The 26,634-nt window shown below is 44.7% G+C and overlaps 1 protein-coding gene across 1 annotated transcript in view; it reads right to left on the bottom strand.

Moving 5' to 3' along the window:
• Nucleotides 1-1,688: 1,688 nt before the first annotated feature.
• The window catches only part of NOTCH1 (notch receptor 1), a 46,517-nt gene continuing 21,571 nt past the window's right edge, over nt 1,689-26,634 (bottom strand). The window contains exons 3-34 of the mRNA XM_077284797.1: nt 24,376-24,641; nt 23,941-24,273; nt 20,097-20,219; nt 19,784-20,017; nt 19,528-19,683; nt 19,255-19,440; nt 19,034-19,147; nt 17,815-17,928; nt 16,563-16,796; nt 16,261-16,371; nt 15,942-16,134; nt 15,460-15,605; nt 15,261-15,374; nt 14,413-14,532; nt 13,840-13,992; nt 13,511-13,739; nt 13,205-13,406; nt 12,952-13,105; nt 12,673-12,857; nt 12,456-12,588; nt 12,086-12,343; nt 11,891-12,003; nt 10,446-11,014; nt 9,870-10,289; nt 8,886-9,034; nt 8,146-8,365; nt 7,852-7,942; nt 7,465-7,627; nt 6,900-7,198; nt 5,067-5,214; nt 4,880-4,977; nt 1,689-4,759 (exon numbers count right to left, since the gene is read on the bottom strand). Coding sequence (XP_077140912.1) covers nt 3,347-4,759; nt 4,880-4,977; nt 5,067-5,214; nt 6,900-7,198; nt 7,465-7,627; nt 7,852-7,942; nt 8,146-8,365; nt 8,886-9,034; nt 9,870-10,289; nt 10,446-11,014; nt 11,891-12,003; nt 12,086-12,343; nt 12,456-12,588; nt 12,673-12,857; nt 12,952-13,105; nt 13,205-13,406; nt 13,511-13,739; nt 13,840-13,992; nt 14,413-14,532; nt 15,261-15,374; nt 15,460-15,605; nt 15,942-16,134; nt 16,261-16,371; nt 16,563-16,796; nt 17,815-17,928; nt 19,034-19,147; nt 19,255-19,440; nt 19,528-19,683; nt 19,784-20,017; nt 20,097-20,219; nt 23,941-24,273; nt 24,376-24,641 — 7,441 coding nt within the window. The 3' untranslated portion in view covers nt 1,689-3,346. The remainder of the gene's footprint in view (nt 4,760-4,879; nt 4,978-5,066; nt 5,215-6,899; nt 7,199-7,464; nt 7,628-7,851; nt 7,943-8,145; nt 8,366-8,885; nt 9,035-9,869; nt 10,290-10,445; nt 11,015-11,890; nt 12,004-12,085; nt 12,344-12,455; nt 12,589-12,672; nt 12,858-12,951; nt 13,106-13,204; nt 13,407-13,510; nt 13,740-13,839; nt 13,993-14,412; nt 14,533-15,260; nt 15,375-15,459; nt 15,606-15,941; nt 16,135-16,260; nt 16,372-16,562; nt 16,797-17,814; nt 17,929-19,033; nt 19,148-19,254; nt 19,441-19,527; nt 19,684-19,783; nt 20,018-20,096; nt 20,220-23,940; nt 24,274-24,375; nt 24,642-26,634) is intronic.

The following is a 26,634-nucleotide window of genomic DNA, read 5'->3' as shown; positions in this document are numbered from 1 at the left end:
CAGGAATTGCTGACATACTCCAGCCACATGAGGTCTGGCATGGTCCAGCATTAGGAGGAACTGGAGGGCTGTGCGGCTCTCCAAAGAAATGCCACCCCACACCATTACTGACCCACTGCCAAAGCGGTCATGCTGAAGGATGTTGCAGGCAGATCGCTCTCCGTGTGAACCTGCTTTCATCTGTGAAGAGCACAGGGCGCCAGTGGCGAATTTGCCAATCCTGGAGATCTGTGGCAAATGCCAATCGTCCTGCACGGTGTTGGGCTGGGAGCACAACCCCCATCTGTGGAAGTCGGGCACTCAGACCATCCTCATGGAGTCGGTTTCTAACCGTTTGTGCAGACACATGCACATTTGTGGCCTGCTGGAAGTCATTTTGCAGGGCTCTGGCAGTGCTCCTCCTTGCACAAAGGCTGAGGTAGCGGTCCTGCTGCTGGGTTGTTGCCCTCCTACGGCCTCCTCCACATCTCCTAGTGTACTGGCCTGGATAAGACTGGCTAAAGCCACTCCAGAAGCTTGAAATGCTTCTTACGGTTGCCTTGGCTGTGTTTTGGGTCATTGTCATGCTGGAAAACCCAGCTTCAATGCTCTTACTGTGGGAATGAAGTTGTTAGCAAAAATCTTGCGATACATGGCCCTATCCATACTCCCTTAAATACAATGCAGTCATCTTATCCAATTTGCAGAAAAAAAGTACCCACAAAGTATGATGACTGTTGGGATGGTGTTATTGGCGTTTTACTCATGTTGCGTCTTCCTCTAATCATGGCGAGTGGATTTGAGACCAAAACGGTTTTTTTGGGTCTCATCTGACCACATGACCTTCCTAAGCCTCCTCTGGATCAACTACATGGTCAATGGCGAACTTCAAACAGGCCTGGACATGTGCTGGCATGATCAGGGAGACGTTGTGTGCCCTGCAGGATTTTCATCCAGGACAACGTAGTGTGTTACTAATGGTAATGTTTGAGACTGTGGTCCCAGCTCTCTTCGGGTCATTGACCAGGTCCTCCCATGTAGTATTGGGTTGAGGCAAAATCTTGCACGGAGCCCCAAACCTAGTAAGATTGACAGTCATCTTTTGTTTCTTCCATTTTCTAATAATTGTGCCAACAGTTATTGCCTTCTCACCAAACCTATTGTCCTGGAGACCATCCCAGCCTTGTGCAGGTCTACAATTTTGTCCTTAGACAGCTCTTTGGTCTGATGGATAGGTGGGAATGTGATTGTGTGGACAGGTGTCTTTTATACAAATAAATGAGTTCAGACAGGTGCAATTAATACAGATAATGAGTGCAGAGTAGGAGGGCTTCTTAACCCCTTAATGACTGCCAATACGTCTTTTTAGTGACCTGAGATATAAGAGACTAGCATCGCCCTAGAGGAGACAATCCAGCAGCTGTCGACTGTACACTATAGCTGACAACTTGCTGTATTAGCCACCATCAGTGTTGGCACCGTCCATATCTGTTTAGCCCTTTAGCTGCTGTTGTCAATAGTGACTACATCACATAAATGGTTAACAGAGTGTGGGGACTTCCTCTTGATCCCCATCGGCATCCCGAGAACATAATTGTGTGGTCCTGATGTTTGCCATGGCAGTTCACGACCAAATAATGGCCTCAGAGTCTGCTGGCTGTAGTAATCTGTTCAGAAGTTACCGACATTTCGGGGGTAAAAATATATATTTTTTCATTCCAGCCATGTCACTTTGCATTAATTCAAAATGATGGTCAGATTTCAAAAAAATTTAGCTCCATCACTAAGGGATTAAAGAAAAACTAACAAGTCTGAGAGCCAGAATTCTTGCTGGTTGGTAGGTGATCAACTACGTACTTCATGAAATTTATGTAAAAATCATACAATGTGATTTTCTGGTTTTTAATTTTAGATTCTGCCCCTCACATTTGACTTGGTGTACCTACGATAAAAATTACAGACCTCTCCATTCTTTATAGGTCGGAAAACTTGCAAAATCAGCAGTGTATCAAATACTTATTTTCCCCACTGTACACATGACTCGTACAGATACTGATACTTTATACAGATGACTGATAATGTCTGCACAAACAAAGAAGCAGGGAGTGCTGGGAGATTCAGCTTTATGTCCCCCTCCCCATCTCCCATGTGTTTTTAAGAAATCACATTTTTTTTAATAAGATTTATTATAACAAAACTGTTTGCTTACAAAGCCGTAAAAAAAAATACATCATTATTTCCAAACTACAAGTTTGCGTGTAGATAGATACAATATTTGTCACTACATTCTAGACCTTTTTTCCCCCAATTCTCTTTACAAGATGATATCAGATGCTCCCGGTATTAATCCGCATATAAAAAGGGACTAAAAGAGTTAATCTCTCCAGCTACTTTACTCTCAATACGCTTTTTACAGTGGAGGACAACCTCGTAATTCACCGTTCTACAGTCGTGTGCTCATAAGAGCGTCCTTTGCCGAAATGTCTTTGTAAGATTAGAGTTCACGGCGTAGAACCGCAGCGAGCGCGTTTTCCTCAAGGGATATTCACGTAGACTTTTTAAACAAAATCCACAGTATGGGTCTAATGTCTATATACAAAGCTTAGAGATGCCACAGGCTTGTACCAAAGAATAACTTTTTTATGTTTATTTCTCCAAGGCGCTGTTCACGATTTGTGGGAACAATGGCTCTGGGACAAAATATATCAAATGTATAAAAACTGACCAAAAACTATTATAACATGTAACTGGGTGGGATATCAATACAACTAAATAGCATATTCTACCATTAAAAAAAGAAAACAGTTTGGGGGCATTAAAAACAAACATTTTCCGTGCGACAGTCGTCAATAATTTGAGTGTTTAAATGTGCGAAGCACATTCAAGAATAGACCATAATACTGCAGACTGTCTCAGATGAGGGTTCTTTGGCCCCACAAGCTGCACACACTAATATATATATATATATATTTTTTTTTTTTACACCTTAATGTACAATGTTTTGCCAGTGAGGGGATAAAGTGTTTTGTTCTTTCCAATAGATGGTGACATGAGCAGTGGAGAAAATAAATACCATATTCAATACAATATCTGTCATCACACAATAGACATCTATACCTATACTTTAAGGCAGACATACCGGTATAAAAAAAAGAGAATAAAATAAAAGACAAAGTTCATCCAGAAAACATAAATAAAAAGGGGCAGTGTTAAGGTTTAGGTCAGCACTAAAAAGTTCTCAAATAAATAAAAAAAAAATGTTCTTGACTTTAAAGTATAAAATTGTATAAAAAGTTTTCCTTTCATAGTCTGTATCAGCATCAGATATTGGCCCAGGCCTTGCTTTATGGCTATTCTTTAGTAGAGTCTATTTGAAAGCCTCGGGAATGTGGTTATGTTGGGGCTGTATATTTGTCGGAGGACTCGATATACCCTCAGACCAATCAGATATATTTGAATGAGGGGACGAGCTTGACCATTGGTCTGGCGATTCAGGAGATGGGGTTAAGAAAGGGTGGTCCGGGACCTGTAACTGGTGGCTTGGGGTATTGTCTATGGGAGAGGAGTAACTGTGCTGTGAGGGTGGTGTTAGGAACTGGGTGGTTGACATAGATTGAGTAAGAGTGGTTGGCAAAGAGCCCGTTAAGATTTGGGTGTCCTGGGGAATTAACGAACGCAGGCTGTTACTCGTCAATTGCTGCATGTCTGATTGTGCCATGTCGTTTGCACAGAAGGGTGCACCAATGTGGGTGGTAGATGCAGAAGTTGCATTGTGTTGCTGCTGCTGTTGCATATTTTGTTGCTGGAGTTGCAGGTTTTGTTGCTGCATCTGCTGAATTTGCTGAGCTTGCAGAAGATGAGTTTGTCCGGACAACCTTGTGTTGGGAATAGCCTGATAGGTCATCATCGGTGAGAGAGTGGTGGTTGGCAACCCATTATGCAAAGAGGACATCAAGCTGTGCTGGAGGGCTGCTGCAGTTTGCTGATGGCCACCCTGCTGGAGACTAGTTCTCATGGGATTGTACTGGTTGGGGACCATCCCATTCTGCAGCCTCAGCCAGTCGCACTGGCCATTCATCACTGAACCACCCACTGTAAACTGCATGGTGCCTCCGTTCAGAATAGTGCTCGGGTTTGATACCGAGAGATGAGCGAGACGGGGTGTCATAGACTCAAATCCCATTTGGTTACTACCACCAACCATTTCTTGCTTGGCAGACATATTCATGTGATTCATGCTGATGTGGGTATCAGGCATATTGTTGAGGTGGCTGAGAGGCATTGATGGAGACTGCTGGAATGGGGAAGTCATCAGTGGAGGAGATGACACATCCGACAGGTAGCCATGAGGAGACTCCAGTGAGTCGACGGGGGAGAGGACACCTGAGCTGTTGTTGTCTAGCACCCCACCCTTGCCATCTTGACACTTTTTCCTCCTGGTTTTAAGGTCTTTAGACTCTTTGCACCCAGAAGCTTTGGCACTTGGCTTTCGAGCTTTCTTCCCTTGCACTGCTGCCTTCATGTTTCCAATATAACCATTAGGAGAGCAGATGGGGGATAAAGTTGAAGCTCCCATGGGACCATTGTGAAGCTGTGGACTCCTCACAAGGTTATAGTCATCCAATAATCGAACAATATCGTGGTGCATACGCTCTTGTGCAATGTCACGTGGAAGCCGGTCCATGTGGTCAGTGATGTCTCGGTTTGCGTAGTGATCCAGAAGCACTTTGGCTGTTTCATAGCTTCCTTCTCTTGCAGCAAGGAACAAAGGAGTTTCTTCCTGCATGTAAAGAAGCAGTAGGTCAGAAGATTTGCAGCTATACATTTCTCTACTTTTCCAGAGCAGAACATTTCATCACGTTTCCACGAGGCCACAGATAATGCAATACTTTTGCCTCACCTTGTTATTTTGCATGTCTTTATTGGCACCATTTTTCAAGAGAACAGTTGCTGCATCCACGTTATTCACTGCGGCCGCCCAGTGTAAAGCAGATTTTCCTGGGAACATATAAAAGCACAGATTTTACAACCATTCCCAGAAGGACAAGAAAAAAATGTGATGACTAAAATAGTGTCCATGTGCTTACCAAGATCATCCACTGCATTCACATCGGCATGGGAGTTGATTAGCTCTTCCACCATACCCTCCACAGCCAGACGAGCCGCCAGGATTAGCGGAGTTGTACCGTCGTACATGCGAGCATCTAACTCTGTTGCTCTATTCCGAATGAGAATCTGTTCAAAAAGGAAAAAATAATTAAAAAGGTACCGTATATACTCGAGTATAAGCCGACCCGAGTATAAGCCGACCCCCCTAATTTTGCCACAAAAAACTGGGAAAACTTATTGACTCGAGTATAAGCCTAGGGGGAAAAATGCAGCAGGTACCGGTGAATTTCAAAATTAAAAATAGATGCTCCATACCGTTCATTATGGCCCCATAGATGCTCCACATAAAGCTGTGCCACATATAATGCTCTGCACCGTTCATTATGGCCCCATAGATGCTCCACATAAAGCTGTGCCATATATACAATGCTCTGCACCGTTGCCCCATAGCTGTGCCACATATATAATGCTCTGCACCATTGCCCCATAGCTGTGCCATATAGTGCTCTGCACCGTTGCCCCATAGCTGTGCCATATATATAATGCTCTGCACCATTGCCCCATAGCTGTGCCATATAGTGCTCTGCCCCATTGCTGTGCCATATAGTGCTCTGCCCCATAGCTGTGCCATATAGTGCTCTGCCCCATAGCTGTGCCATATAGTGCTCTGCCCCATAGCTGTGCCATATAGTGCTCTGCCCCATAGCTGTGCCATATAGTGCTCTGCCCCATAGCTGTGCCATATAGTGCTCTGCCCCATAGCTGTGCCATATAGTGCTCTGCCCCATAGCTGTGCCATATAGTGCTCTGCCCCATAGCTGTGCCATATAGTGCTCTGCCCCATAGCTGTGCCATATAGTGCTCTGCCCCATAGCTGTGCCATATAGTGCTCTGCCCCATAGCTGTGCCATATAGTGCTCTGCCCCATAGCTGTGCCATATAGTGCTCTGCCCCATAGCTGTACCATACAGTGCTCTGCCCCATAGCTGTACCATACAGTGCTCTGCACCGTCCATTATTGCCCCATAGCTGCTGCTGCAATAAAAAAAAATAAAACACATACTCACCTGTCTTGCAGCTCCTCGGCGCCATCTTCCCGGCGTCTCCCTGCACTGACTGATCAGGCAGAGCGCGGCGCGCACACTATATGCGTCATCGCGCCCTCTGCCTGAACAGTCAGAGCGGAGAGAGAGACGCCGGGAAGATGGCGCGACGCCCGGCGTGTGGAACCAGGATAGGTGAATATGCGATACTTACCTGCTCCCGGCGTCCCGCTCCTTCCCCCTGCCTGTCTTCGGTGCCGCAGCCTCTTCCTCTGTCAGCGGTCACCGGCACCGCTGATTAGAGAAATGAATTATGCGGCTCCGCCCCTATGGGGGGTGGAGCAGCCTATTCATTTCTCTAATGAGCGGTCCCACGTGACCGCTCAGGGGAAGAGGCTGCTGCACCCGGAGACCGTGTAACAGGCAGGGGGAGCGCCAGGATCGCCGGGACTAGGTAAGTATATGACAGTGCTCACCCGCCGACCCCACCACCGATCATGACTCGAGTATAAGCCGAGGGGGCACTTTCAGCCCAAAAATTTGGGCTGAAAATCTCGGCTTATACTCGAGTATATACGGTATTTCCAAGAAAACTGCATCTTTCTAAGCTTCAGGTCTATCCCTGCCCTTGCTTAGAGACGACTGTTATGGAAGAGGGTCAAGATAACGTTCTGTAGTTTTCTTGGTACTCACGCCATGGAGGCAGAAGCAGCAACATAACATTTTATCACACAATATCTATAATTTAACAAACACAATACTACACACCTGAAATACACCTTGTGCATCAGCTGCCACCGCAGCATGAAGAGGAGTGCGCCCCATGTTGTCTGGCACGTTGGCATCGGCACTGGACTCCAGCAGCCGCTTGGCAGCATCAGCACGGGCATATCGAGCAGCCAAGTGAAGGGCAGTCTCTCCGGTGCGGTCAGTTTGGTTGTGTAGACTTGCACCTTGACCAATAAAGTCAGAGATCATGTTAGCAGGCGTATCCTCCTCTTCTTCACTGTTCCCGGTCTCTAGTCCTCCTCCGCTGCATGCTGCGATCATAAGTGGGGTGAAGCCATCTGGAAGGAGACAAGAGACTGTTAAGATAATAAATAATAATAATAATTTTTATTTATATAGCACCAACATATTCTGCAGCACTTCACAATTAAGCATGGACATGTACAGACAACAAATACAAGTTAACACAATTTAAACAGTGACATTAGGGGTGAGGTCCCTGCTCGCAAGCTTACAATCTACAAGATGATACTTTCTAATACCCAGGATGCAGCTAACATTTATATAATACCCCAAAAAATAAAATAAAGATATATAAGCTTGCCTGGTCCCCGCACGTTGACATCCATGTCAGTATCAATCTCTCCTTGGGGTGGAGTGGGAGCCATAGATGGAGCTCTGAGATCGGCTGCATCCAGGTGTTGTTGAGTCCACTGTCTGTGGTCTGTCTGATCATCAAGATTGGGAAGTATGACGTGATCATCAAACTAATGGAGAAGACAAATTTCAGCATGAGGCACCTTCAGCTCAAAGACACACACAACTTATAGAGTTCCCTGATCTATAAATGCAGCACAAATATGTCAAAAAAGATGCAAAAGCAGCACAAATACCTCTACAGAGCACAAACAAAGCACAGTTATCCTTAAGGAGGCCCAAGATGTAAAGCTCAGTGCAAACTGATGTACAACTATTAAAAGATGATTTTTACCCGGAATCTCTTGCTTTCTGAGGCTTCTTCATCTCCCCATTCATTCTGATTATCATCCATCAAAGAACCATCTGCACCATTTTTTAAGGGCCTACAATGAAGTGAAAAAAAAAAAAAAAAACAGCTAAAACTTTAAAATAAAAAAAACAAACAAAACAAACTAACATTTATTTAACATGGTTAACCCAGAACTTAATGCACAGTAACAGTATAAAAAGAAAATGCCAATATGTAAAAGATGGAAAGAAATGTGGCGGCAATCAGCACATTTCCAGCAGCGGGTTCAACACTTACTTTAAGCCTACTGAATCCTCCCCGAGGGGCTCTCGTCTCTTCTTTTTGGTTGACTCCTTTGCATTGAACCCTTCTGGGTACCAGAGGTGACCATGCTCCCGTCGTCTCTTCTTGTTGTGGATGAGGACTCCCACGACAGCAAAGATGACAAGGATGACGCACAGGCTAACACCTAGGCTGGGATAGAGTGGTGAGCTGGTCGGTGGAGTTGCCGTTTCACCTGAAGATAACCAGAAGCTCGGTGAGACAGACATTAAAGCTGCATTTCAAAGAACAAGCACAATGGAAATGAGCAGAATTCTCTCTACAAAAACAAAGAAAAAAAAATTGTAATCTCAAAAAAAAAAAAATCATTAAAAAAAAAAAAGATTATTTTCCGTTACTCATCAGAATTGCAAATTACCCTTAAAATTCTCTCCTGCCCCAAATGGCAGTATCAAGAGACAGGTTTTCTTTACTCCTTTAAGAAAATGGATTAATCAACTTCACATCACTGCGCTCTCGTTGAGCTGCTAAGTCAGAGGATTTACATGGGATTTTCGAGATAACGGTTCTACCACCTCGTGTATGCTATTGATCAAATTTTCTCCCTTTTTTTCCTCCCTTCTTAAAGAATTAATGATCCTGACATAAATCCGGTAGAAAAAAAAAGTTGAAAGGCGTTTTATTTACTAAGCTTTATGGAAAAAAAAAAAAAGACGCTGATTTATTGTACGGACTCCTGAAGTTTGGGAACTTACTTCTAACAGCTTCTATCTTGTATGGGAGGTCTAGATTGCCAAGTGATGCCAGAGCCCCGAGGAATGCCGCCACGTCTGTGGCACTATTGAAGCACTGAGAAGTGGTCTGGAAACATTGTCTATTATCGATCTCCAGGTAGACGATTGACCTGTGTACAGAGGATTACAGGTCACTTAAGGTACCTTCACACTAAGCGACTTTACAACGATAGCGATAGCGATCCGTGACGTTGCAGCGTCCTGGATAGCGATATCGTTGTGTTTGACACGCAGCAGCGATCAGGATCCTGCTGTGATATCGCTGGTCGTTGCTGAAAGTTCAGAACTTTATTTGGTCGTCAGATCGGCGTGTATCGTCGTGTTTGACACCAAAAGCAACGATGCCTGCAATGTTTTACAAAGGTAACCAGGGTAAATATCGGGTTACTAAGCGCAGGGCCGCTCTTAGTAACCCGATATTTACCCTGGTTACCATTGTAAAAGTAAAAAAAACAAACAGTACATACTCACCTTCTGCTGTCTGTCGCACGTCCCCCGCCGTCCGCTTCCGGCACTGACTGAGTGCCGGCCGTAAAGTAAAAGCAGAGCACAGCGGTGACGTCACCGCTGTGCTGTGCCTTACGGCCGGCACTCACAGTCAGTGCAGGAAGCAGACGCCGGGGGACGTTACGGACACCGGAATGTAAGTATGTACTGTTTGTTTTTTTACATTTACGCTGGTAACCAGGGTAAACATCGGGTTACTAAGCGCGGCCCTGCGCTTAGTAACCCGATGTTTACCCTGGTTACCCGGGGACTTCGGCATCGTTGGTCGCTGGAGAGCTGTCTGTGTGACAGCTCTCCAGCGACCACACAGCGACGCTGCAGCGATCGGCATCGTTGTCGATATCGCTGCAGCATCGCTTAGTGTGAAGGTACCTTTACAATTCAATCATGGCAAGCTTTATCTCATGTAACGGTGTCGGAAGGAGGTAGTCCACCTACCCTTTCACCTCCAGCTGGTCGAGTTCTCTACGATATCTGGCAAGCATCAGGGAATTCTTTACACCACTAAAGATGGCACTTGGGGCATCGGCCCAATCCTTTGTGGATCTTTTGATGTGATGTTTCTTCAGCTCCTCTTTGTTGCCGTAATATGGGATAATCATGTAATCTCCCTGCTCATTCTTCTTAAACACAACATTTGTGTGAAGGATCCTACTTAACTCTCGGAGGAAGTCAACAGAAATGTTCTTCAGCTTTTCTGGGGGTACCAGAACCACTAATACCAGGGTGCCATCAGCCAATTTCTCAGGCATATTATTAGCGCAGTCCAAACCATCCCACTCACACTCGGCATTGTTACAGCCTTGGTCACAATGACCATCCCGGAAGTGGTCCTTGCAATACTGGTCGTACAGAGGGCTGGAAAAAGTAGGAAAATGGAGTCACTCACAGAGGCTTCAAATGCAGGTCGCCATTCACTTTCCCCACGCTAACTGCACTGTCGGCACTGCCGTCCCCCTGCTCACCCCAGTGTCGGCACATTCTCCCCTAACTTGCCCCTACTTCTTTACTTACTTGCACTGATTGTCGATGTTCTGGCAGTCAAAGCCGTCATAGAGGCATCCTGCGTTGTTACACTGGGAGTCACATTTTCCGTCGTTAAAATATTTCCAGCATTGCAGCGCCTCGGTACAATTCTTCCAAGGATCGTGGAAATCCAGGGAGCAATCGCCTCCATCCCACCCACAGGCATGAGTGTTGCAGTTTGTGTTGCAGATTTTATTTCCTGCCTGATCTGCACATAGGTCAATTCCACAAGCTTCTTCAAACTCAGGTGGTTCGATGTCCTGTCCTTGGCCGCCTTTAAAGCCATAGTCCAAGATGTGGCAAAACAGACCATTAAAGTTCTGGGGACAGATGCACTGGTAGAAAGGTTCCTCTGTTACAAACTTGCACGTGCCACCATTGTAACAAGGGTTGGAATTACAGGGGCTGCTGACCGGGTACTGACACAGGGGTCCAGTGAATTCATCTGAACAGACACATTTAGGGGTCTTGAGGGCAGATATACAGGTCCCACCATTGTGACAATGAAGATTCCCACATAGACGGGTGTCATATTCACAACTGGCTCCATCAAATCCCTTAAAAAAAAATAATTACAACTCAGTTTTCCATCTCCATATTCATATTCATGTTAATCTTAATAATCTACAGGTTAAAAGACCAGGTGTCATTTTTATAGATAAGTTTTGTTAACTACACTTGGGCCCCAAATCAATTTGGAAGTTGTGTAAAAAATTAACCACTTTTGTTGTTTTCAGTTTTGCTAAAATGAGCAAAGCTGGAATGGGGAAGGAATGGGGCCTGATGACACAGTTAGGGTACCGTCACACAGTGCCATTTTCATGGCTACGACGGCACGATTCGTGACGTTGCAAGCCATATAAGTATCGCTCCAGCGTCGTATACTGCGGTCACACGTTGCAATACACGGCGCTGGAGCGATAATTTCATGACGTATTTGCGATGTAGAAGCCATTGGTTACTGTGCGCACATCGTATACAACCTGTGTCACACAATGCAATCATGCCGCCACAGCGGGACACTAGACAACGAAAGAAAGTTTCAAACGATCTGCTACGACGTACGATTCTCAGCGGGGATCCGGATCGCAGTAGCGTGTCAGACACAGCGATATCATAAATGCATCGCTGGAACGTCACGAATCGTGCCGTCGTAGCGATCAAAATTGCACTGTGTGACGGTACCCTTAGTCCAATATATGAGGAGCTGTGGCGTTCCCTACGGTAGAAATCTTACTACAGTCAGGTTTCAGGTGTGGCGCATGAAGGTACATGCCTCTCGCCAGATGCTCCTGATTCATAACAAAATATTCAACTCTTCATGAACTAGGACTCCCATTACACCCCCCTCAAAGACTGGGGAGAAAAAACACCAGTCTTGATGAATTGGGGCCAATATGTTTTATGCCCAGCAGTTCATGCTCATCTCTTACCAGGGGACACTTGCAGATGAAGCCTCGCTCCGTATTTGTTACAGTGGCACAAGTTCCACCGTTTTTGCATGGTTTTCCTTTGCATCCATCAAGCAATGACTCACAGCGCCTCCCTAATGACATAAGGAATTGGATTAGTACTCATGGTTTACACTGAAGACAAGAGGAAAGAATGGGACCAGAGATATTTGTTACCTGTAAATCCTTGTCGGCATTCACAGCGGTAATCATTCACCAGCTGGACGCAGTTCTGGGTACCGCGGGCATCACAGGGGTTAGAAAGGCATTCGTTCACATCGCCCTCACAGCGCTCCCCGACAAAACCTGGCAAACACTTACAATGATATCCACCAACACGATCAACACATTTGCCGCCATTGAAGCATTTAGGTTCTTGGTTGGGCCCCTCATACAGGGGATTACAGTCATCAATGTTAATTTCACAGTGAACTCCTGGAGTGGAAAAAAAATTGAAAAAATGTGGAATATTGATGCAATATAAGAACTGGAGGGTTGATATAGCACCCGCATATTTGCACTGTCCTTTTTATGGCTTCTGCTTTACCTTGGGTGCCTCTGGGACAGGAGCATTTGTAAGTGTTGATCAGATCAATGCAGGTTCCTCCATTTTGGCAAGGGTGAGAGTGACACTCGTTAATTTCCTCTGAACAGTTAACCCCATGGTAGCCTGCAACACACTGCAAAAGAGAAGAATATATAACAAAAATATCCAATCTCCATTTTATTGAGCACTGACAGCAGCAAGGTCCATAGATGCTCACCTCACAGGAATAGCCGCCCAGGTAGTCTGTACAGGTGGCTCCATTCTGGCATGGGTTGGGACTACATTCATCCACCTGCTCCTCGCAGTAGCTTCCAGTATATCCGGGCTGACACAGGCAGTAGTGGGTGTTCCCAGTGTCTCGACAAGACCCAGTATTCCTGCAGAGACTATGGACGTCCACACCTGGTGACAGACAAAGTGCAAAGTCACAAGACAGGATTTTAAGGAAGCAGTAACGTGTGACTGTAAAGCACAGTGGTCTCCAAGAAGCTCTCACCTCGCTGTAAAGCCGCAACATCGCATGAAACATTGGGGACATCACAATACAGCCCAGTCCAGCTGCTATTACACTCACACCGATACAGGTTGTTGGTTTGCCAGCATTTTCCCCCATTTTTACATGGTGAAGAGTCACACCATCTCACCAAATTCTGTACAAAATAAAATCAATGTTGTTACATTGTGGAATATGGAAAACATGCCTTTCCTATGCAAGTAGAAATAAACTTGCAGAGTATAGTATTGAGTACCTGACAGTTCAGTCCAGTATAGCCCTGGGGACAGGTGCACTTGTAGGTCCCATAGCTGTCCTGGCACGTGCCACCATTGAGGCAAGGCTTGGAGTCGCACTCATTGATGTCATGCTGACAGTAGCTTCCGGTAAATCCGGGCGGACACTGACAGGTAAAGGCGTTTATTCCGTCCACACAGGTGCCACCATTGAAGCAGGAGCTGGAAAAGAGAAGACCAGTGAATGGTGGAGAATATTCAGCTGTATATAATAATAAGCTTCTCATTTTCTCCCGTGTGAGTGTGTGCTCTTGAAGCTGCTGTACCTTTCTGTACAGTCTGGAGTGTTTATTTCACAGTGAATTCCACTAAATCCCGAGGGGCAGGTGCAGGTGTAGCTGTTCACACAATCTGTGCAATTTGCCCCGTTCTTGCAGGGGTTGCTGGCACACTCATTAATATCCTCTTCGCACTTTGGCCCACGGAAGCCGGGCAAGCAGTTGCAGTAGAAAGCATTGATGCCGTCAGTGCAGGAACCTCCATTGTGGCAGGGGTCTGAAAATTAAAATCATAGGAAGGCAATTAATTTCTCGCTCACCCCCCTAAAATGCCACCATCTAGAAGAGACGGCTGGAGGCTGGCACAATGCACTCACTCGGCTGGCAGTCGTTAATATCAGTCTCGCAGTTCCTGCCGGTGTATCCAGGTTTACAGATGCACTTGTAGCTGCCATTCGTGTTCTGACAAAGGGCGCCATTTCGGCAGGGGTTCTTCACACACTCATTGATATCGATCTCACATGTTTGTCCTTTGTGAGAAAAAAAAAAAGGATAAGATTGTACTGATATGGAGGATGGATTCAGGTCACTAGTGAAGTCTATGGAAAATATCTGCAAGTCACTCAGCTGAATGAGCACACATTGGTATGGCTGCCGCAGGAGTTTCTATAGCAAAGGATTTATAAATCACAAGTTACAGGGGCTTTATTACTGAGAACAAACAAGGCAGCTTGTCGGCCATCAACCATAGGACTTTATATATTACTCAAAGGGATCGAATACAGAAACATGGATGAGACTACAAAATATGCAGCAACATTTACCTGGGGCTCCACTCCATCACTTCACACAAAGATATAGCCAAAAAGGAACATGTGCTGCAAGGCATATCAGGAGAGCAAATCTCCTCATCAGGCTAGGATGCCAGGGTAAATGCAGGGCTAAATTACCTTGCCAACCAGCAGGACAGACACAGGAAAAACTTTCAAAGTCTTCTGATTCTCGACAGTTTCCATCATTTTTACATGGGCTATTTGCACAGGGGGCTAAGACATCCTCACATGTGGCTCCTGGAGAGAGTTCACAAACAGCATTACCAAAACAGTGTGCCAAGACCCATTTTATTATAATCGGTGCCTCATCTCCAGGTTTTGTGCTGCAGTGTTATTGGTAGTAGATGAAAAAAAAAAAACCTACAAAAGCAAGCAGCTAAAAATGTGACATCAGCAACACGGAAAAAATAAAACGTAGGAAACTTATTTTCTCCGTGAACCGCTATCTCTGAAATAGGCCGTGGCCTTTTTCCAAAGCCTTCGATATCCTCATTGGGTTACTGTGGAGACCAGGGCCAGGCAGGAAATTCAGTAGGGTTTCCTGCAATTGTGCACATTGCCATTTTAATGGAAGGGGAAGCAGGAAGCCAGTAAGCAGGATTTGACTCGGACAGCAATTCCCATCTACCGCAAATCTGTCAAAATAATCTCTCACCCACCAGGGCTTGAGACGCGCACTGTAAGCCAGTCGCCCGAGAACGATCCAAAAAATGGCACTCAATACGCCAACAATGAGGGTTTTTCCACCTTTGACAGGATCATTGGAGAGACTCATCGCATAGCCTCAACTTGTTTGTGGGAAAACTATGTTATTTTTGGAGAGAGACAGTATGTGGAGGCAATGGATAGTTTTTCCAAGCAAAATATTTTCTTCCCTTGACTTGGAAAAGAACAACGAACGTAAGCTGAGTCTCCCAGGTGCTAGCGCTGCTTATATAACAAAGTATTCAGCCTGTTGGACTTACCAGTGTATGGTAATATACAGTTGCACTTGTATCCAGCCACGCCATCAATGCACGTCCCCTCATTGAGACATGGGTTAGATGCACATTCATTGATGTTTGTCTGGCAGTTCACTCCTTAAAAATAAAGCACATAGCGTCAGAAATAAATCCTGTTATCCATTAGAATTCAGATTGTACTGATAGGCGAGGCGACACTTACCACTGAAGCCCTCCTTACAAGTGCAGATGTAGCCGCTGGTCATGTCCTTACAGGCTCCCCCATTCATACACGGATTGGAGTCACATTCATTGTTATTAATGTCACAGTTGGTTCCACTCCAGCCCGAATCACAATCACATTTGTATCTAGAGAACAGACATGGGATGTGATCTGTGGCCAAAATTATATGGTCATCCAAGATGGCTGTTCCTATAGGGCCAGCCCCTGGAGAGCAAACCCACATATTAAGGAACCACTACTTCCCTTGACCCATGGTCAGGCATATTTACCAATCAGACGGCGAGAAAAAGTTAAGTAATAACCCCTGGAGGAGGTACTATTGGTAACTATGTTATTACATTCTTAGACAATTTTCCTACAAATAGGGCAAACTAAGAAGTTCAAGGTTAATCATTACGTACTCCATCCAAGAGGGTTAACTAGCTTGTAACCTGTGATATCAACCCCTTGTCAACACTCACCCATTGATGCCATCACGGCAGAGTCCATGTATACAAGGGTTGCTCCTACACTCGTCCACTTCAGACAGACACATTGGTCCTTGGAAACCCTCAGGACACGTGCACCGAAAGCCGTTAATAAGGTCTTCGCAGGTTCCCCCATTGTGGCAGGGATTGCTGGCGCACTCGTCAATGTTAATGTTACACATCTTCCCTGAAAACAACATAAATGTCACAAATGGCGGATTGCATTCCTATAAAGCGAAGGATCTAAATTCAGTGAAGTAAAGAGCGTCTCCTAATTGTGGTTCCTCCGTGATGTATCATCTGTCTGACTTACCCGCATAGCCCGGCTCACAGGCACACTCGTAACCATTGATCTTATCAATACACTTCCCAGAGTCACAAGGATTGCTGGCGCAATCATCTACATTTACTTCACAGTTGGTTCCTGTTAAAAAAATAAAAAATAAAATAAATACATTAAAGTTGCATTTTACATCTTGTGGTCTGTCAGTATCATTAATTATCTAGATCGCTTCCCAGCTCTGTCCATGGTTTAATAGCAGGGAGATTCCCTGTAACAGACGCCAGAGGACAATGTATGTTCTGTTCACTGGAGAAGACTATAGCTCCTGTTACCTGTGGTTCCTTTGAGGCATTGGCACTCGTAGTCGTTTTCTTTGTTTACACACTGTCCACCATTTTTACAAGGCATGCTTAGACATTCGTTGATGTCTGTGTCACATTTCCTTCCAGTATACCCAAGTTTGCATTCACAGGAAAAGGTGGCAATGCCATCGATGCAGGTTCCATGGTGGCAGGGTTTTGGACTACAGTCATCTATATCAACTTCACAGTGGGGACCTGCAAATCCTGCAAATAAGAACACAATTAACCTTAGAGCCAAGAAACACGGAGCTGACGGGTAATTACATTAGTGGACCAAAAGTTGTATCAATGTAACTTTTTGTCGACTTCTGTAGTTTGCAGAGGCAGCAAGAACCAGTACAAGTCTCTGACGACTGTCACCTCTATTAGCATCTAGGGGAGCAACAACTGTACTGGACAAAGTGGTCACAGGTACTATTTCAGTAAGATATGGCCTGCAAAATTAAAGTAATCTTCCTACGTTCAGGAAATTATCTGAAAGTATTTAAAATGTTTCTCCTCCTGTAATTTTACGTCTGTCACTAATAAAATATGGGAAAAAAAGGCTGCAGTGATTATGCAACACTGAAGTGTCTCCGTCTTCTCAGTTTGCTCGCAGAGAGAAGCATTCAGAGCGCACAGTGGCCGCGCACTTGCTGGAAATAACAGCTTTTCATCGCTCGCTGCCATTCATAGGAGCCTGATTAGAAATGATTCAGCTGTGAACTCTCAGTGGTGACAATAGTGGCATTGTCTTCCCTCAGGGCTCATGTCATCGTCCCATCAAGGCCACTCCTCGCAGCCTGCCGCTCAATGCAAAAGAGAAAAAGAAAAACCCTTTCTGTAGAACGGCCTCCAACTTTTCCCGCGTCTTTTTCTTCCCCTCCTTCTCTACACAAAAAAAAAAAATGTTCTGGCTTGAGAAGATAAAAGCACAAAAGGGGAAAAGAAAAGGGCCCCTGTGTGACAACACCTCTGCCCTGCGTTCCACATGGGGAGCGTTCCGCTTTCATTCTAACTGCGACACCAAAGCTGCAGACATCTGCTCCAGCGCAGATCACTTTCCACGCTCTTTCATCATTAATCCATTGGCTTTTGCAACATAGGACAGAGGTTTTCTAATCTTCTGAACAATCAAATTATTTTTCCCCTTGGTCAGTACAAGACCACAAATCCCAGCATTTCTTTCTGGATAACTGCCAGACAAAACAGAGACAAAGAACTGATGTGGATAGTACATTACCTTCTGTGCACTGACAGGTGTAGGTGTTCGGTCCATCCACACATTTGGCGCCATTTTTGCAGGGTGTGCTGGCACACTCGTCAATGTCATACTGACATAAGTGACCGTTAAAACCTAGGGAGGAAAGTTGAAAACTTGTTTTTTTGGGGGGTGTTTTTAGGCAATATTTTTTGCAAAAATATAGTGAGAAATTGGTGATATCAACGTGCTTCAGGTGACTGTTTACAGCTGTACTCTGTCATCTGCTTCAACGATTGGGAAATGTGGGTTCTGGCAATGACCAGAAACATACGCATTGTCAAAGTGGTCATCCACTGACTGTGATAAACACATTTGGAAGACAGGAGAGGGGGACAGTCTAGTCTTAAAAGACCCAATACTGCAGCCAGGCCTTGTATGCCCATCTTAAGCTGGACTACAGAGAGATGACGCCTCTCAGCATGAATCCAGTCTGCCCCATTACTGCAGCCGGCTCAGCCTTACTATCCTCACAGCTCAGTTTAACATTCATTGTCAATCTTCACACCACATTGCCCTCCATTGCAGGTCACGAGATCAGAGGAACCAGTAGCCTTATGAATGACTTTAGGATTTAAACTTTCTTGATCCTTAGACACAGGGGGCCAAAGCACGTGCTTCACTAAGGATACCATGGAGGCATCCACGCTGGATGAAAGGGAACGGGGCCTCCGATGCTACATTCACATCAGGTTATTTACATTCTTTACAGAGATTAGGCGTATCATGATTAGAATATAACGCTGCTTTCAGCTCTAAAGCCTAACCTCCCTCCTCACATATCCAGTATCCCCTCTCTACACTGCACACATGCATTGCACCTGTCAGTGCCACGGCATATAATATGCATAATCTTTCATCAGGACACAGCATTTTCCCTTTTTTTTGGCTCTAATATCCATTATGTGAAATTTATGCGAAATATTCACATTTACAATTAGGTCTTTAATATATACAAAAAGAGGACAGCAGCCAATATGAAGACCAAAGCAACGTCAGAAGATGCAACCAATGCTGTGCCCTTCAATAGCCCATTCTTTCCTATGTAGAATTATAACATGTAATCAACCCATCTCAGATCGGCAGACGAGTATCAGCTGATGGGAGGAATTTTCCTCAAGTGATGGAAGGAAGATGCCTGCGGGTGCAGATTAGTTGTAGCCCTGCCAGACAGCGCTGTTCTATTGATCCGCTTTCTCACCTGTGGGGCATTCACAGAGAAACTCGTTGATTTTATCGATGCATCTGCCATTGTGTAGACACGGACTGCTGGCACATTCGTCAGAATTGATTTCACAGAACTTCCCCTCATAACCTAACAAATTAAAAAGTAACAGTTCATATGATGACATTTTAAAAGCTACACAACCAGAAAGAGAAGGTGAATGCTCCACATCTTCCTATAATCAGTAATGGGCACACCTGGCATACAGATACACTGGAACTCGCCAATCTGGTCCAGACATGTGGCGTCATTTTGACAGGGGTTGGAGAGACACTCATTAACATCAATCTCGCAGCGAGGTCCTGTGTAGCCCGGGAGGCAGTTGCACTGGAAAGAGCCCTGAGTGTTGATACATTTACCACCATGTTCACAGGGGTTTGCACCTGCATAGTCAAACCAAGAGTTAGTGTGACTTTCCAGTAATGTCTAACGTTATGGTATTCATTGAGGATGGTTGGAAGTCTTTTTACCTAGAGAACATTCATCCACATCATGGTTGCAGGCAGGGCCCGTATACCCAGAGGGGCAGGTGCAGATAGCTTTGCCATTCACTGGGTTGGTATCGCAGTTGGAGCCTTCGTTGCAGGGGTTGCTAATACAAGCGTCATCCAGGTGACAAAGCAGACCTGTAAAGCAAAAAAGTACAGCAAGGCATTAGCCAATTCTGATCAAATAAGCTTTGAAACATACCCGGAAGTCTCAGAAGACATCAGGAATTATTCTCACCAGTGCGGCCGTGTGGACATTCGCAGTAGAAGGATGCTACTCGATCATGGCAGGTGGCTCCACTGTTACATGCGGCGTTGGCACAATCATCAATGTTCTCACTGCAGTCCTCTCCCGTCCAGCCGTTGACACAGACACAATTATATCCTCCATGGGTGTTGTGGCAGGTGCCTCCATTCTGACAGGCGTTTGGCATCAGCTGACACTCGTCAACATCTTCGGTGCAGTACTGGCCTGCGTGACGAAAAATCACAGACATGGAGGCAGCAGCACTGATATACTATAAATATATAATACACAAAGTTATCCCTACCTGTCCAGTCAGGAGAACACCGACAGTTGTAGGTGTTCACGCCATCCACGCAGGTGCCTCCATTCTTGCACTGGTTTCCTGGACAGTCGTCAATATTCTCCTCACAATTTTGGCCAGAAAATCCTTAAAAAAAAGTGCAAAATAAGTGACAGAAATAAATAAAGGGAATTATTTTGTATCAAAACTAAACCGTGGGGAGGAAAAGGTTCAATTTTAATCTAGATACCGGATGCAGGTAGGCGTAGGTGAAATATTCATGGACGATACAGACTAACAGGATTGGGATTAAATTACAGCTCGTTTTAGGATTTGACCTTATCTGATGGCAGCAGTCTCTGTATACACAAAACGAGGAGCTTATTCTCCGGGATTTGCACTATATAGAGAAGACTTCACTGTTGGTTACATGGAGTTTGTTGTTTTGTTTGCTAAGTGTGAGGAAGATGGAAATTGAGCAACAAGTGAGATTAGACCAAGTCTCCAGCAGCAATCAATGTGCCAGGGAAGGGCCAGGAGTAGGCCAGCCATAAAAACGTACACAATAGACTTCTAATGCTGCCGCCAGCCTGATTGTTGGAAGCTCTTACACAAGACCAACATGTGGCTAGTTATTTATTAATCAGGCTACTGCAGCATATGAAGCTGATGTGATAACGCTTGCCATTCCTAAAGGTGGTCATAAACCTTAGATGGCTGCTGGCTGAACATTCATTTAGTCAATGAGTTCTCTCTCAAACACCCCATGCACACGCGTGATGGGGGCAGCAGATCTGGTGTGGAGAATGAGCAGAGACCAGGCACCACTGATACTGGCTTATTTGGAAAGTAGAAATCGAGCATGCCCAGCTTCCCCCACAAACACAATAGATGGTCAGCTGGTTTGTTGCATGGGCTCCAAGTGGGTAGTCTGGATCAGGAACTCTCTGCAGAAAATGTATCCTTTTGACATTTGGATAGGGATTCTTCGGCCAACCTATTGACAGAGTTTTGCAGGTCTATGACTTCATATTTCACTTAGTCACCATTTTGAAGATCTCGGCTTCGTGTCAGTGAACAAGTCCATTCTATACAACCAGAGGCTGACAATCCTTATCGCAGCCAAGGGATAGTTACAGTCCTCTGTGAGCGACTGATACATTGTGGCAAGGACAGGAGACAATTAGGTGGAGAGCTGTACTGAATATATTGTAACGCCTTCAGTTACAGTAAACACGTATCTATAGATTACTGGATAATTGATCGTTCAAGAGGCATTAGAGAATGTTTTACTGTGAGAAAAACAAACGTTTCTAATCAAATCTAAGTTTACTGTACACAGAGCGAGGTAGCTGCACTGACGGCAGGGATCCTTCACAGCGCTGCTCCCATTCACAGAACACATTACTGGGTGTGAGAACCAGGGCGACGCCATAAATCACTGCTCACAATTTATCTGATAATAGCAGGATTTCTACTGCAAACAGCAGCAGAGATTTTTGTGCCGCCTGAAGGCGAGAACATTAATGGTGCAGGTCAGCAACGGGGCCCGGGAGGGGCCCAATAATGGAATTGAATGTGAACAATGTCTGCCCCCATCCATCGGTGTGTACAGTGACAACATTGCCGTTCAGCTGCCCGTGCTCTGCCAGGTGTAATATGATCAGCACGTGTTTATCCAACAACAAGAAACAAGTCTTTCCGAAAGGGTTTCTAAATCTGCTGGTGCTGCCGGCCCACACCTCATTCCCTGCAACAAACTGGTTGTAACCAACTTTCAAATAACTGACGCTGCAGGAGACACCATAACATAACGTCAGGATGTATCGGCAGCCAGCAAACATAAGGGACAGGTCCTTGCTGCAGCCAGCTCAATAAAAGGCAGTAATGATCCAGGTGTGATGGAGCGCGGGACGCCCCACCGCCAGCCGCCGTACACACACCCGGGGATCATGTGGTCTGCTCTTTGATCTCTCAATCTCCAGAGGAGGTATTCTATTTTATGATAAAGTGTCCCAAGTCGCATGTGCTGTTAAAGACACCTGCTCCACAAGCCCATAAAATAGAGGCGGCTATTGTTGTTCAGCTTCAAAGTATCATGCAGGTTAATGTTTGCCCAGTTTTAACATGCCTGGGTGCAGAACTAAGAGGAAGGAGAATATACCCGATGATTCACAACTTAACCCATGGAATGGTCTGGAAATCACGAGACAATGGAGACATCTTACTGCATATATGCTGTCCGGACAGCTTCTGAAGAGCATGGCCACACAGACACAACTTCATACATTCTACAGCAGGTGCGGGTATATAGGCACAAGCCACATGCACACATTTCAGAACTAAACACCAAATATCAATGTGCCTTGAAATCTGGGATTATTGATCCTTGCTTACTTCTTGACCTTGTGGAAGGGTTAAAGGGGTATGCCCATCTCCAATAACCTATCCCAATATGTAGGAGGTGTAATAGTAATAATATTAGCAAATACCTCCAGTTAGAAATGTAGTATTTGTTTTCTGAATCACGGTGTCTCTTTCCTCATGTACAGGCATTGCAGGACTTGAGGTATCCATGGTTACGACTACTAGCAACTAGCTGTCACTACGTAAGTGGTCGTAACCATAGATACCCAAGGTTCTGCAATGAATGCACACAAGGAAAGAGACACAGTGAATCAGAAAAAGTATACTACATTTCTAATTGGAGGTATTTGCTAATATTACTACTACACCTGCTACATATTGGGATAGGATCTTGGAGATGGGAATACCCCTTTAATGCTTTGTGTTTCTTCTGGTGCCCAATATATATAGTGTAGTGTTCAGTCGCAAATCACATGCCTCTAAGCCACCTATTAATTCACTTTGGGGATCTGCGCTCCTAACTTTTATACTTGTTTGGTCTCCAATAAAACTAGAATTTTGTACTTTCAATTAAAAAGAAAACTCCAGTGCAACATTTGACACTCCATATTCCACAGGAGGAGATAATGCTACAGGCGCATGAGGGAATATCAAGGATTTTCATACTTCTCTTGGTCTGAACAGAAGGAATTTCTTTATTTTTATTGCTTTTCTGAGCTGAGGAGGAAGAAATAACTTCCGTTTTGTGCGAGGTTGAAGCTTCCTGTTCTAGAAGTGTGCGGCTCTGGGGGTCATCATCTTACGTCTCAGAATCAGACCAATATAGAAACAGTGAGCAGTGACACAGGCAAAGGATCCCTTAGGAAACTGCAACCAGAGCGAGGAGGCCCAGTGCGGAATATACACATTATTCTTCACTTCAATTATCTTGTTGCTAGCATTAGGAAAATCTGGTTATATACCCTAGTCGCCTATAATTTTCTGCCGTGGAGGCTGCCGGACCAGACATCTTCCTCCTGTTCTTTAGAGTGACCATTATTGTGGTGGAACCCTTTCTCCAGGTAGGTCAGTATATGCAGCTTGGGAAGTGATTGGAGTATTCAGTGTGGAATCACATTGCTGGACATTCTTCTTAAAGCCGTATAACAAACACTTACACCATTTAGCAGCTTCCCCTTTAATGCTACGGCTGAAAATCAGTAATCTTATAAACGGCCACACATTATTACGGGGCAACAGCTCAACATGCATGGTCATATCTTTGAATTGTGGGGAGAAGCGGCGTGTGATCACATCAGACAAAACATTTCCTGCCACAGTACAAGACCCAAAGCTTACACAGAGGTCTGCAGCCACAGGATCCCCCCGCTCCGCTCATAACCTCATTACTGCACTAAACTTCCAATAATTGGTTTTCTGTCACCATCCAGATGGATGTGACGTCATCTCAATTCAACAACAGTTCTAGCGCTCTGCATATAATCTCTAGAAATGGACATACCTGGCAGACACGTGCATTCATAAGATGTGTCATCTGTCTGACGGCAGGTCCCACCATTTTGGCACGGTGACGGGGTGCATGGCACGTAGGGGATATCGCAGTAGCTTCCAGTAAACCTGCTTTTGCATTTGCAGGAAAATGATCCTATTTCATTTGTACATGACCCTCCATTCTTACAGGGGTTATGTTTGCATTCGTTAACGTCCAATTTGCAGGTTTCTCCATGAAATCCTTCTGGACATTTACAAATGTATTGAGAATCAAAGGGGACGCAGCTTCCACCATTAGCGCATGGGTTGGACGCACATGGGTCTGCTTTCTGGCACGTGTCACCTGTAGAAATGTAAAAAGACAACATGAGACAAAGACACTATTGAATGTCAGAGCTAATGACGCCCCAGCACTAGCACCATTCCATATATATGTATTCCCTACCTGTCCATCCTGGGGGACATCTGCATTTATAGCTCCACTCATCTGTGGTCAGATCGCAGGTTCCTCCATTGCGACAGGGGTTGCTGAGACACACATTGTCCTTCCGAGTGATGCACCGCAAGTCTTGATAACCCAGCGGGCAGGTGCAGGTGAAATAAGCGCCGCTCCCTCTGATGTCGTATTGGCAGAAACCACCATTTAAACATGGGTTACTCATGCAGGGATTGGTAAACTGGCAGCGCTCGCCAATATATGGACTTGGGCATCTGTAAGGGGAATATCAGAATTCAGCCTATAAACAGCTTGTAAAAGAAAACATTTTACACACTTAAACACAATGCAATGTTCTTGGTTATCAGCCAGTTCAGGCTACGGAGGAGACGTGACTGTAAGACAAGTAATACAATCTGTTGCTCCCTGTTGGCGACCATTTGGGCTGGAGAGTAGCTGATTTTAGGACAGCTATAAAAAATGTATTGCTCACTCCCTTACAAAATGTAGGGTTATTTAATAGGGCAATCAGCAGGATGCCTCATTCATAGGTTTTAATCAATGGTTAAATATTCATAGCTCTTTTTCTTCAGGATTAGTTTAAGAGCTCATTCAGTACACGAAGTGTAACTAGATCTGCCCTCCATTAGCAAAATCGGCCCCGGGAGAATGGTACACCTCCTTGCAATAAGCCTTTAACATGACTGTGTCGCATGTAAAAAGCATGAAATAAGCATGCAACGCTGCAGCCTGTGGATCAGAGTGGGTGCAGCAGATGTGTGACCCCTACATCACCACCTGTTACCAGCGCATTGCCCAGCGAAGCCTGCCTCAAACTAAACAGATTAAAGGGAGATTTGTGGGAGTGTGTGGCCCCTGCAGTCAGGGATCATCACTTCCCAATCATCCCAAAAATCAAAAGTCAACAGAACAAGAAACTAAACAAACACAAAGCAGCAAACTCCCTGCCAGATGATTGGAGGTCCATGGAGGCTCCTTGTAATCTGAAGAAGGGAATCGAGCAATGGTGGAAACAACACACTACAAAAGTAGGCTTTCGAAAAAGTTCTTTATACTGAACAAGTATGTAACCATTTATAGCTGAAAGGGTATATTGGTATATACAGTGAGTAAAGTATTGAACACGTCACTAATTTTCTAATTAAACATATTTCTAAAGGTGCAATTGCTATTAAATTCTCACCAGATGTCTGTGACAACCCATCCAATCTACACAGGCAAAGAAATCAAACCATAGGTGTCCATAAATTAAGTTGTGAGAGAAATGACACGTGGAAAAAGTATTGAAAACATGAAGACAGGTGCAAAAAGCCATGGAAAGTCATGACGCTAGCTGAAATCCATCAATAATTTGAAAACAATCACATCAAAGAGTGAAAAAAATAATATCAACTGGTTCAACTGATGCCTATAAAAATATTTCTCATTACCAAGGTGCCACACAAGAAATATCTCATGATGGGTAAAACAAGTGAGTTGTTGCAAGACCTTCGCAACCTTATTGTTGCAAAATATACTGATCGCATTAGTTACAGAAGAATTTCTAAAACACTGAAGGCTCCAGTGAGCACTGTTGGGGCCATAATCCGGCAGTGGAAATGGGCCACAATCAGGTGCTTCCCACAAGATTTCAAACAGTGGAGTGAAAAGAATTTTCAGAGGAGTTGTCCAAGAGCTAAGGACCACCTGTGGAGAGCTCCAGAGAGACCTAGAATCAGCAGAAAAAAATAAAAATAAAATATAAAGAAATCGATAAGACATCTCAGGAGAGGGGAGACCTCACCCTCACATTGAACATATGGCATTGAGGGTATGTGCACACGTCAGGATTTCTTCAGGAATTTTTGAGGGTTTTTTTTGCGGATTTCCCCGATAAAAACGCTATAAGGCTATGTGCACACGTAAGAAAAGAGGTGCAGAATTTTCTGCACAAAATCTGCATCTCCTGGCAGAATCCGCAGCTGCGTTTTTTATGCGTTTTTAGTGCATTTTTTTTGGGTGCAGAAACGCTGCAGAACTGCACAAAAGTAGTGACATGCACTTCTTTGAAATCTGCAGCGTTTCTGCGCAGATTTTTCTGCACTGTGTGCACAGCTTTTTTTTTTTCACATTGATTTACATTGTACTGTAAATCACAGAGCAGTTCTGCAGCGTTTCTGCTGCAGAAAAATCTGCTGCAGATCTGCACCAATTCTGCACTAAATCTGCATCGTGTGCACATACCCTAATACCGCATAAAAAACGCAT

This window comes from Ranitomeya variabilis, chromosome 2 (assembly GCF_051348905.1).
Source record: "Ranitomeya variabilis isolate aRanVar5 chromosome 2, aRanVar5.hap1, whole genome shotgun sequence".
In the NCBI taxonomy this organism is placed as follows: domain Eukaryota; kingdom Metazoa; phylum Chordata; class Amphibia; order Anura; family Dendrobatidae; genus Ranitomeya; species Ranitomeya variabilis.
Note: the sequence above shows the minus strand (reverse complement) of the source record. Positions and strands in the feature narration are given on the sequence as shown.